At 36.7% G+C, this 12,196-nt stretch overlaps 2 protein-coding genes across 2 annotated transcripts; one reads left to right on the top strand and one right to left on the bottom strand.

Moving 5' to 3' along the window:
* Positions 1-1,400: 1,400 nt before the first annotated feature.
* LOC116166394 (keratin, type I cytoskeletal 10-like) lies at positions 1,401-2,432 on the top strand. Its single transcript, XM_031481349.1, has 2 exons — positions 1,401-1,485; positions 1,539-2,432. Exons 1-2 carry the CDS (start codon positions 1,465-1,467, stop codon positions 2,430-2,432), a joined length of 915 nt encoding a protein of 304 aa, XP_031337209.1. The 5' UTR covers positions 1,401-1,464.
* Positions 2,433-3,653: 1,221 nt separating this feature from the next.
* LOC116166393 lies at positions 3,654-9,921 on the bottom strand. The gene is made up of 3 exons (XM_031481348.1): positions 9,789-9,921; positions 8,155-8,748; positions 3,654-3,883 (listed from the first exon to the last, which is right to left on the bottom strand). Exons 1-3 carry the CDS (start codon positions 9,919-9,921, stop codon positions 3,654-3,656), a joined length of 957 nt encoding a protein of 318 aa, XP_031337208.1.
* Between the last annotated feature and the right edge of the window lie 2,275 nt (positions 9,922-12,196).

The raw sequence follows: 12,196 nt of genomic DNA, 5'->3' as shown, positions 1-12,196 counted from the left end.
ATTTTCAAACAAGATCACATGCCATATTATCATATGGCGCAAGAATGTAGCTAAGAAATAAGGTCGGAGGAGGTGCAAAAGCAAAACATTTTCTAGCGCCGAAAAAAAAAATACCAAAAAAAAACCATAAACGCTAGTGCGTGATGAAGATGGAAACGACCAAAGAAATGTGATAGAAAAATCTATAGGGCTAAAAAATGCTCCTTTACGTATTTTTGAGGAAGATAATGAAGGCTGAGGTTAAGCAGAAAGTATATCTAATCTTATGTGTACACAAAAGTTATACACGTTAAAAAAATATTCCGTACAAACACACGTTTTTGGCTGTATATGTATTATGATACCAAAAGAACTGCCAACCGAGATACTCGGCTGTTGCATTTTTCTATTCCAAAGAAAACAAAAAGTATTTCAATTCTTTCCATATATAACCATCTTCGCTAATTTCCAAGATCGAAATGTGTTACGTGCTGGTAACCACGATTAATTAATTAAGTGGAAAGGAAATCTTTCTCGTGCCTTTTCTAAAGAGGAAATTGAAAAGAAATGTACGCAAACTATTTATTACGTTTGTACAAATATAATGATAACGGCAACTCTGAACTCTTGGTGGACCGATAAGAGCGACTTACATTGTCCACTACGATGAATGAACAGACGACGAAGAATGACCGATAATTATTGATAGACGGCGACGAAATTGTTGCTCAAATATATTGATGGTGGCTTTGTTAATAACCGATGAACGAACGAACCCTTCTCTATTCCCCTTTTTCTTCGCGCATGTTTGTTTCTAAGTAGATAAGTTGGGAAGAGAAACGGTAGGTAACGACGTAAAGACGGTAAATAAAGAAAACAATTAATGTCCAGGGAAAAGATGTGCTACAGCGAGACGCAAGTAGAAATAAGTAGCACATGAAGCAAAATATAACTAAGAATTTTAGTTAAATTATTATCTTGGCTTAATATCTGCACCATTTTATTTTGTGTCGCACAAGGCTCTTACTAAAACCATTATACAATGTATACTGTCTCCTAACATTATGCAATCTACAGCAGATTTAGAGGTCGATCTGAGAGTAGGCAAAATTATCATCTTATTTGCAATCATAATAGATGCATTTTTATAACATTAAATAACGACATTCGTAATACCGATTTCCAAATTTACCACTATACCAATTACCCGTTGGTGTTATTAAATAAGAATTCATGTTAATGCATGCATCATTTAACATAAATATCAATAAATTAATCGGAAGATGTTCGCAAACCGTTGATATTCTGCAGAAACCAAAATTAATTCGCGATTACTTTCAAAACTTAATTTTGGCGGGCGCTGCACTTTGTTTTGTAATCGATGCAAATTACTGGTTTCGGTTTGAATTGTGTCGATGGGAGAATGGGTATAAAGAAGCAATCGTCGCTTCCAAAATCAACAGATACGTCAAATAACCACAAGCTATGAGGTACTCATTTACAGGGGTAATGTGCGGTCGAATAATGTTAAGTACGTAATTAACGGAAATTGTTTTCAGATTCTGCTTAGCCTCGTGTCCGTCGCTTGGGCGAGGCCGGACGTTTCGCATCTTTCGTATGAACCGTCTGGAAGTTACTTACCGGGGGTGAGCGGTGGGCATTTTGGAAGTGGAAGTGCGCATCATGGCATTGGAGTGCATTCTGGTGGGCACCAGTTTGGTGGAGTACATGGAGGATCGGGATATCGAGGAGGTTTCGGCGGACAAACAGGATTCTTTGGAAGCGGTGGGCATGGTGGTTACTATGGTACAAGTGGTAGTTACGGTTTCGGTTCCGAAGAAGATACCGAAGTACATTTTTATGGGGATGATAGCCATCAGCAATCTCGACTTCGTATACACGTCGCACCCGCTCCTTCACGAAATAAGGTACTTTTCGTTAAATCGCCAGAAGTTGGCTCTTCAATTATACCCGAAATCATTGCACCTTCTGCTCCATCTCACGAAAGGACCGTCGTTTACGTATTATCTAAGAAACAAGATGCCGTGGGTACCATTAATCTGCCTGCTTCTGTTACTCACAATGTTGTCAAGACCAAACCCGAGGTATTCTATGTAAAATACAAAGATGCCCACGACGCCGAAAGAGTCGTAGCCGACAGTCTCAGTGGGAAGGTCGCAGGGTCTGGTGTCAAATCTATCAATGACAAAGATTCATTTGTGAGAACTTTGTCTAGCGGTGCACATGGAGGCATCAATGGCATTTTAGGGTCGTTCGGAAGTTCATCATTTGGAAGCGGTGGTGGTTACGGTGGTGTTACCGGTATTAGTGGAGGTCATTCCGGTGTTACTGGGGTCAGCATTGGCGGTCCATCAGGAACATTATTGGAAACATCGGGAAGCAGTTCTTCTGGAAGCAAATATGGTGCACCTGGAGCCAGTGGTCCGTACTAAAAGGATTAATAATTATTTGTCAATTATTTATTCTATTAAACGATATGAAATTAAATGCACAACTACTTTTGGATTTAATTTTGTATGTATTCCTAGCCGCAAAATTTACGAATCGTCGTTGTTGCAGAATTATAGATAATCTTCTAAAAGGCGGATAAAAACAGGTACACTTCCGGTTAACAAATACAATTTATTTCTTAATTACCTAGGAGACGGCGCTACATTTACAGGGTGTTTCATGAGGAATGGCGCATATTATGTTATAGATTCGTTCATTTTAAGCAGAAAAGTTCCTGAAACATGTGCTTAATTCTCAAAAGTAACTGAGATACAGGACAGATAGGGCCCCCGCGAGGTTTGGTTCAGAAAAAAAGAAGGACATTGGGATTCTGGGCGAATGCTTGGTGCGCCGGTGCATCTCATCCCGGCGGTGTAAATCTAGGAGACGAAATATGCAAGGAAGCTCAAATATGTTTAAGCAATTGCCATCGGTGCAAAGGACCCATTTTAAAAAAATTGCGTTTTATCATTTACCTACGCAGGTAGATACCAGAAAACTTTACCTACCTATAAATGGCATAACTTCAATTTGATACTATAGTCCCTATCAGATTGTATTATATCTGAAAAGGAAAAATCACACTCTATAAAATAACAAATCAGAAAACTTAATTCCGGTGAATTGTTTCAATATGATAAACATGAATTTGCTTCATATGTTTACCGCGTCTTATAGTATTTTAGATTATTAGCCAGGTAAGTGAGTTTTTACTGGCGATAGGAGAAGTTGACTGGCGAGCCGTGAGGCGAGCCTGTCATCTCCTAGAGCCAGTAAAAACTATTACCTGGCGTATATTGTACAATATTTTATTTGTTACTCATTTGTAAACAATAGTAAACGTAAATAATTAGTTCTTAAATTGATCTCGAAGAAATGTCTAAAATATCATATTATCCATGTAACAGAGACTTCGCATTAAATCTGGCCAATGAAATTACTAGATTACTAACTTGTAAAATTTTTACACATCAGCTGTCAGTTTTACAGGTCTGCTGTCAGTTTTACAAGTCAGTAGCGTTTAAAGATGACGTTTACCCGTTTGCGTTTTGTCTTGTTAATCAACGTTTACAACTGAGTAACAAATAAAATGTTTTCCATCCCTCCGATCGCAGAGTTCAAATTGCCGGGACGACCGAAACCGAGATTGCCCGTCGCCGGGTTTAGAGCGCCGAGATAACCGAAGCCGGGAAGTAAATGGTCGCCGGGAAATCGCTGAGAACCTTGTCTACTGGGGCTTTAGGTTCCTTCGGAAGTACATCATTAGGAAGTGGTGGTGGTACCGGTATTAGTGGAGGGCATGCCGGTGTTACTGAGATCAGGATTGGCGATCCATCAGGAACATGATTGGATACATCGGCAAGCAGTTCTTCTGGCAGCAAATATGGTGCACCTGGAGCCAGTGGTCCCTACTAAAATGATTAAGTCTTGACCAACGATTGTATTAAACGATATTAAATGGATTTAATTTGGTACATTTATGAGCACTTACTACCCTTAATTGATCTGTATTCAACTTCCCTCGGTACACCTACTTTGATAATGGTGGTCCAGAGTGTGGTTCTCTCATTTGATACCCTTACTATATAAAACAACCCTGCAAGCAGTGCAGCGTAAGTTTCTGAACGCTTTTATCGTTTAAATTGGACAGAGTTTATCCCGCCATTGGCCTCAACTTTCTCTTCAATTTGCTACACAATAACCTAGATTGTCCATCTCGTTTTTCCCTCATTCGGTTCCCTGTGCCACGCTCTTCGTCTTGTAATGTATATACTTTCAATAAATCGTAGTATTATTATTAAAGGTAAATCCAGGTATTGATCTTAACTACTAATTTATACTAGCTTTCCTCTCCCCTCCCATAAAGTTAGGCGCTCTTCAGAAGTATTTTTCCATTTCAAAGTAGACATGAAAAACAATACACATCTACTTCTAAATAAATATCACTGTATAAACTCAATGTATTGAAATCTATATCAGAGGATACATATAATTAAAGTAGGTAAAATTAAAGGAAATGTGAAAGCAAAATACAAACTACTAATGGACTGGAAGCGACTCAGACAGAATCATAATTATTCCATCATTTAAACAAACAATGTACTTCCAGGGAAACATTAAATGAATTGCACTCAACTCACTCACATCGCATTAAATGTGGTTAATTTCAAAAAATCTTTTAAGGTTGTTTTTAGACAAATAGAAATCTTAGTTTTATGTAACTTGCTAAAATCTGAAGGTAAAATTACATACCCGAAGGGATTGTAAATTATTTCAATATAATACGTATACATCTCCCCATTGTACAAATTACAGAACAGCTTCGTTGTAAAAGCACTGTACATAACTTCATGTTTCCTAACAAGGTATTACCATATATATAAGAGAAGATGGGTATAATTACACTCAATCATCGGTTGCTCCGCTCCACTGTACATATATCATTTAAATGATATAGTTGCATGTTTTACTTGTTATTCGCTTTGCGTGCCCACTAACAAAGTTTGAAAATTACTATTTTTTTCAACACGTACCTACTATTAGGTATAGTTTATGTTCGTAAACTTATAATTTATAACTTTTACAAACTTTTATACTAAATAAGGCTAACAAAGTGTAACTTCGATAGTGAATGTATTTTGGTTACCATAGAGCCCTATATTACACCTTCGCGGGTACTACGCTATCTTAGCAATATACTCACACGAAAATAAGATCAACCCGCAAACTTTAAAAATGGCCACCGAAATGGCTATTCCCTCCAAAAGCTGGTCGGATCTCGCTTTAATTTAAAATCGAAAAGTCGCACGTGATCATAAACCTAAGGTTAGTTGGAAAATGGTTAATAAAGTAAAAAACAAACAAAGCGTGATATAAAACACGGCCGCAACAGGTGACTCGACTTTGGTGCAATAAAACCCTTTTGTTAAAAGCAACATGGAAGATTACATGGCCTTTGTAGGCAAATGCAAATTTAACAACGAAATATGTGGAAATCAGTGATCGCCAATAAATTCTAAACCCAAGAGTTTTGGTTAGCAGTCGGGACGGATAAGTTTGGCCCCCATGCTGGAAATCCAAGTCTACAATTTAGATTTGAGATCAATCACAGGCTTAGATTTCGTAATTAATTTGTTTACAATATTTCCCCATTTCTGTGACTTTCTCTTTACGGCCAAAAATGTTAGTTTACAAACAACAACAAACAACAAAAAAACACACATCAAACAGTTCGATAACTTCCACATAATAAAATGAAAGAGCAAATATGTAAATTAAGCTTCCATGTAACCAAAACTTCAGTTACTGATAAATTGAACAAACATTCACACCAAAAATGAAAACAAGTTTAAACAGTTATAACGGCAGTTTTCATGCACATAATTTCGCATTTCGGTTACATCATGTCACATTCAAGAAAAAGATTCAAAATTATAAAAAAATAAAATGTTACACAGAAAACAAATAAATGATAAAGAAATACATTAAATAACACAAAAAAACAACAAACGTACATAATACTTACACAATAGAGAAACGACCGAAACAAAACAAAGTAACTGGAATCACAATCGACACATACGACCAAAAAGTGTTAAAGGAAATGGGCAATTTTATTAGAGCCTCTTAGGGGCAGAATGTTGCCTGTAGAATCCATAATTTCAAACAGTTCCAAGATTGGGCTACTAGTTCAAAAGTTACAGCCCTTTGAATTTTCTTTCGAAATTGGTTTCTAGTCTATAACTTTTGATTGAGGTCTGATCGAAAAAGTACGAATTTTGGTGGAGTCAATTTTTGGTAAAAAAGAGTGAAAATAAAAGAGCCCGCAAATTAGGCATAGAACTGGAACTGGAGGATCAAGAATAAAAGAGAAAGTAATGCAAAATAAGGCCAAATTGAAGGACAATAAAGAATCGACAATTTTCATAAATAACGACACAACACAAAAGATTGAGATAAATATAGAGGGGAAGAGTCAAAAAACGAAGAACTAATGCAAGGACCACGTAATGAAAAAGTATAATAATAAAAGAAAGATATTAAAAAATTACGTTGATCAATATCCCTTGGGAAGAAAAAGATAACGACATAAAAGAAGCCCCTCTACAGTGAACTCAATAGGGCAGTCAAAACGTTCCTAGATATGGCATGAAAATCATACCAAGTGATGGAAAAGCAAAAATAGGAGGGAAATTATGGCTAGAGGAAATGACAGCTTTTATAAGAGAATACGTGCAAACACATGGTGGAAACATCAGAATAAGAGTAGAACTGTTTTAATTGCAATTAAACCGCTAATTATTACGACTAATTTCCTGAAATTATCTCGTTGCAGATTGTACATAATTAGCTATCTAATATCCGGCGTGTGCTTGGCTAATTAGTTGCACAGTTAGGTACCATTGAGCAATCTCAGGGTAATTGTCAAAACTGTTATTAAGGAAGTAATGAAGTCTCGAAGGGAAACCCTTTACGTTCTGCCATATAAAGTAGATTCTACCTATATGCGTGCACGGTGGGCCTTTTAAATAGTGAAACAATTTAACCGGAAACATGCATAATGAAAAAAAGCTGGGAGCAATGCTAATTAAGCATCTTTAATCGTTTAAAAGCGCTTCGGCATACAAATTAGTCCAGCTTGATTTAATATTCGTTAGCTGAAACTTGTTAGTTACTCGTACCTAGTTCATTTAACTCGATTTAGCCTTCCGCTCTATTTAATTTATGAAGGTAAAGGGATTTTTCTTTTAATTTGTTGCACCAGTAGGTATCACAGAAACGCAGAAAGATGTATAAAAGTACTGACACTGTTTATCACTTATGTTCTCCTTAGGCCGGTCGTCCTTTGGATGCGTTTTCGTCAGAATTATTTTCGTCAGAAATCGGACGAATAATTTCGTCAGATTTCGCATAATGTGTATCGTCCACTAGACAAGTTTTCGCATTGTACGAAGTCAGTCGTATGTAGTGATGATTTATCAAATAAGCATACTATAATTATTAATAATATGGATCATTTTCTTTTGGAAAATAGTTATCTTGTTAGACGGCGATTAAAATTAAAAAGAAAAAAGTGTTGGGTTAATGACATATTAGTAAAACGAAAAGAATTCGGAGAATTTCATCATTTATATGATGATTTGAAGAAGGACGAGAAAAAGTTTTTTGATTACTATCGCATGAATCAGGATACATTTAACTATATTTTAGATGCCATAAGGGAACCAATAAAAAAAATGTCGAATTTCCGTGAGACCATTTCGCCAGAAGAACGATTGAGTGTGACTATAAGGTAAGTTATAAATACAGTAGTTGCAACATTTTGAATTATATTATTTAAAAATACAAAGAAAAGAAATACATTGTTTTATGCGCTGAAGTGAGAAACATAGTTCTGAATGGACAACGGCTGTTGATAGGAAACATCTTCTCTTATTTCACTTGAATATTGTGAGACCCCGGAAGATACTGTATTTTTCAAAGATGAAGAACGATGTGGTGTTAAGTCATTACAATAGAATGACGCTCTGGAGGAATCGGTGTCCGTGTAAGACATTGGGGAAGGCAACGGTGTTGTAATTGTTTCATTGGAACGATATGTTGCTCCGGGCGTGTGTCTTGTAGATAATTGTTCTTCCTCAAGAAATACTTGCTGCAACTTACTTCTCACCAACATTTGTCGATTGTGAGGTACAGCCTTTAAAAATGGCAGGAGACTTAGTAGGAATTGGTGTTCACTATCACCCCCTTCTCTATTTTTATGTTGAGACAATATTTCCAATTTGGCTCTTTCTATTTCGAGGAACTTTTCGTCCATTGAATTTGTCTCGGAATTCTTAGCATATTTTAGACGATTGTTTGTGTTTTTCTTACTTTGCAAAGTTGAACTACTAGGTTTATTGAATGTACTTGTTACCTTGTTACCAGATGTGGATGGCTGGTGAATATCTGTATTTACAATTTGCTGTGATGACTCTTGAATGGTGGATTGAGTGTCAGAGTATGCATTGTCTGCAGCTTCCAATGTCGATTCTGTCTCGGAAGAAGAGTTGTCATTGTTTTCCTTTTGCGGAGATATATTTCCATGCAGTTTACGTCGTTCAACAGTTTTAGATAAAAACAACAGTATTTTATAATATGGCCATTTGGAGGTAACTACCGATTCTGCACCATCTCCAGATTTCTGTTTTTTCGACTTGTTGAATTCCTTTCGAAATGTGTCTCGCAGCCCCCTCCATTTTGATTTTACTTCATCAACTAAAAAAAAATCGTTACAATTAATAACGTTTTTTTTAGATATTTGGCAACAGGCTCCTCGTTCAAGACATTGGGGTATTCGTTTCGAATATCAGACGTCACGGTGGGTAGAATTGTTTATGAAACGTGTGATGCTATTTGGGACAAGTTGGGTACTGTACATATGCCATTTCCGAAAAATGAAGACATGCAGTCTATATCTGAAGAATTTTGGAATAAGTGGAAATATCCAAACTGCGTTGGATGCATAGACGGGAAACACATACGCATACAGAATCCAAAGCACTCCGGAAGCATGTATCGGAACTATAAACAATACTTCTCAATTGTTTTACAAGCCGTTGCTGGACCAAACTACAAATTTATAGCAATTGATGTGGGAGCGTATGGTAAAGAAATTGACGGTGGTATTTTTTCGCATTCAAATCTTTGCCAAAAGCTTGAAAACGGAGGATTAGGTGTTACAAGACATTGTCCACTGCCGGGAACAAATATTAAAGTACCTCATGTTCTTTTGGGAGATGAAGCTTATCCACTCAAAACTTATTTAATGAGACCTTTTCCAGTATTAAAATTAGGACCTTCAGAAATAATTTTTAATGAGCGTTTGTCTCGAGCAAGACAAGTTGTTGAATGTGCATTCGGAATTATGAGTGCCAAATGGAGATTATTACAAAAATCAATTGAAGTAAATCCCGAATCTGCCGATAAACTTATTAAATGTATATGCCTGTTGCATAACATTATAATTGATAGAGAAGGAGAGCAGCAAGTAGCATGTACATTCGAGCAAATCCCTGATCAAACACATTCTAGAACGGGAAGATTTGGAACCTTGGGTGAAAACAGAGGCACCAGTTCAGCTTATGATATCAGAGATAAATTTAAAACTTATTTTTCATCTCAAGAATTGTATAATGCATAATTTAAAATCAATAAAACATTCAAATACATTTCGGATTTCACTGAGCCAACAAAGACAAATATTTTGTTTGTTTGCAAATATATCATACCTGAGACCCAAATTTGATTTAACTTACCCTTAGTATTCATTTCAACTGCCACTTCTTGCCACAATTTTCTTTGTATGTCTCTCATGTGATATGATTTGTCGGTCATATCCCACAGAGGCTTTTTTTCATAAATTAAATTAATTAATTTTTCAACATCCATCTTGGTCTGTTACAAATCGACTATGAATTCGTCATAACAACTGGGAACAATCCCATTTGTTTCGGATAGATCGCACATCGCATGTTTTCGTCCGAATTCGTACGAAGCAGTTCGGACGCAGTGTACGAGCTTCAATAGGTTTCAATGAAACGGCATGATTCGCACTTCTTCGTCCGATTTCTGACGAAGGCCATTCGGACGAAAACGCATCCAAAGGACGACCGGCCTTATGCTTTCTCTTTGAAAAATGTGCGTGTTAACTTAATATCTATTCCGCTCAAGGATAACATAGATTTTACTCATCGGCAGATAGTCTGAGTGCTTTATAAGACTTAGTGTAGTGTCGAGTAACCTTTCTTTCGCTGGACGATCAGATTCCTTCTGCCAGGGTAAAAGTCCTGGAATTGGATGAGTGCTAATAAGCTGTTTTAAATGCTAGTAAAACAAAAAATTCAGTTCTCTTCATCATGGTCAAACAAAAGAATTGGTATCCATTAATTTCCTTGGCGTCCTTATAGATTCGACGTGGGGTCAATACGAAGACATAATTAGTGCAAAACTGGCCTCGGTCACAAGCTGCACTTAACTACTGGTGGCGGTGTTTTATAACAGGTAGCCTGATTACATTCGGATTCTGTTAGAAATACAGTTAAAAATGTGGGTGGCTTAGTTAAAAATAATAGACAGTATTCAAATTTTGTAAAAGTCAATCAAATATATTTCTCAATTACTGAATAAGAACCTGATTTTCTTTGTTTGCGAAACATTGTGGCGACCGTGACAGGACGTGTGTAAATCTATTGGTGGTTTTGCTGTGTAGTACCGGACTTTGACCGTTTGCACAGTAGTAACAAGATTACATACGCCTAACATCCGACAAGAGATTTGCTGGACAGTTAGTCAGTAATAGTGAGCTTTACGTTGAATTCGTGTTGAACATTCATTGGGTACCAAGTTTTAATAGTCATTTCTATTTTTAGAAAATGGAAAGTCTTAGAAATAAACGTGCGGCGTGTCGCAGTGTATTCACACGCGTAGCTAATAATTTGACATCTCTATTAGCAGATTCAAATAGGGACCCAGTAGAGACAGAAGCTGCATGGGAACAACTTCATGTAAAGATGGACTATTTAAGAAAATCTGATGATGAGATAATGGATAAATTATTGGAAGAGGAAACATCAGAAGAAACCATGCTGCAGGAGTTGGAAGGTACCGAAAAATATGTAGCTACATTTACACAGTTAAAGGTGAGATATAGTAGATTTGTTATTAAACCATCAGAAGAGGTTAATAGCGATGCTAATAGCGATTTTACTAAACGACAACGCAAAATGAAACTACCCAAAATTGAATTAAAAAAGTTTGACGGGTCAATACGAGATTGGCTGCCCTTTTGGAGTCAGTTTGAAAAAATTCATACTGATGAGACGATTGCATTAGAGGATAAGTTTCAATATTTAATTTTCGCGACTGTGCCGAATTCTAAAGCTAGAGACGTCATCGAAGGTTTTCCTCCAACTGCAGGAAATTATTCTGAAGCAGTTAACCGATTGAAAACGCGTTTCGGCAGAGACGATTTACTCATAGAATTTTACGTTCGAGAGTTGTTGAAACTAGTTTTGCGTAATGACGGTACACATTCTAAAAATGAGATCGCCAGTTTGTATGATAAACTAGAGACTCAAATCCGTTCCTTGCAGACTTTAGGCGTGAATACTGATATGTGTGCGGCCATGTTGTATCCGTTGGTAGAATCGTCTCTGCCAGAAGAATTTTTGCGCGCCTGGCAGCGATCGTCAGATTTTGCAGCAGCGTCTAGCAATTCTATGAATTCTAGATTAGATAAGTTAATGAAATTCTTACGTTCAGAAGTGGAGAATGAAGAGAGGATCACTCTAGCCATCGAAGGTTTTTCATTCAACAATGATGAAAAATTTAAGAAACCCAGAAGTAAAGTCGAAACTAAAACTAGTACAGCCTCCGGTCTTATTAATTCAGGTATAACCTCTTTTTCTAAGTGCACATTTTGTGATGGGAATCATGCAGCTGAACAATGTTTTAAGTCTCAAAAAATGACATTAGATGAGAAAAAGAAATGTTTAATTGATAAGCGTGCATGTTTTCGTTGTGCATAAATTGGTCATCAGGGACATAGATGTAAGATCAAGTTAAAATGTGTCTTATGTGGGTCTAGACATATTGTCAATTTGTGCCCTGATCTAGAAAAGCCGAAAAATGCATGTCCAAAAACTGTGGTTGAGCCAAAAGTTAC

This window comes from Photinus pyralis, unplaced genomic scaffold (assembly GCF_008802855.1).
Source record: "Photinus pyralis isolate 1611_PpyrPB1 unplaced genomic scaffold, Ppyr1.3 Ppyr1.4_LG3b, whole genome shotgun sequence".
Taxonomy (NCBI): domain Eukaryota; kingdom Metazoa; phylum Arthropoda; class Insecta; order Coleoptera; family Lampyridae; genus Photinus; species Photinus pyralis.
This window is presented reverse-complemented; position numbering and strand designations above follow the sequence as displayed.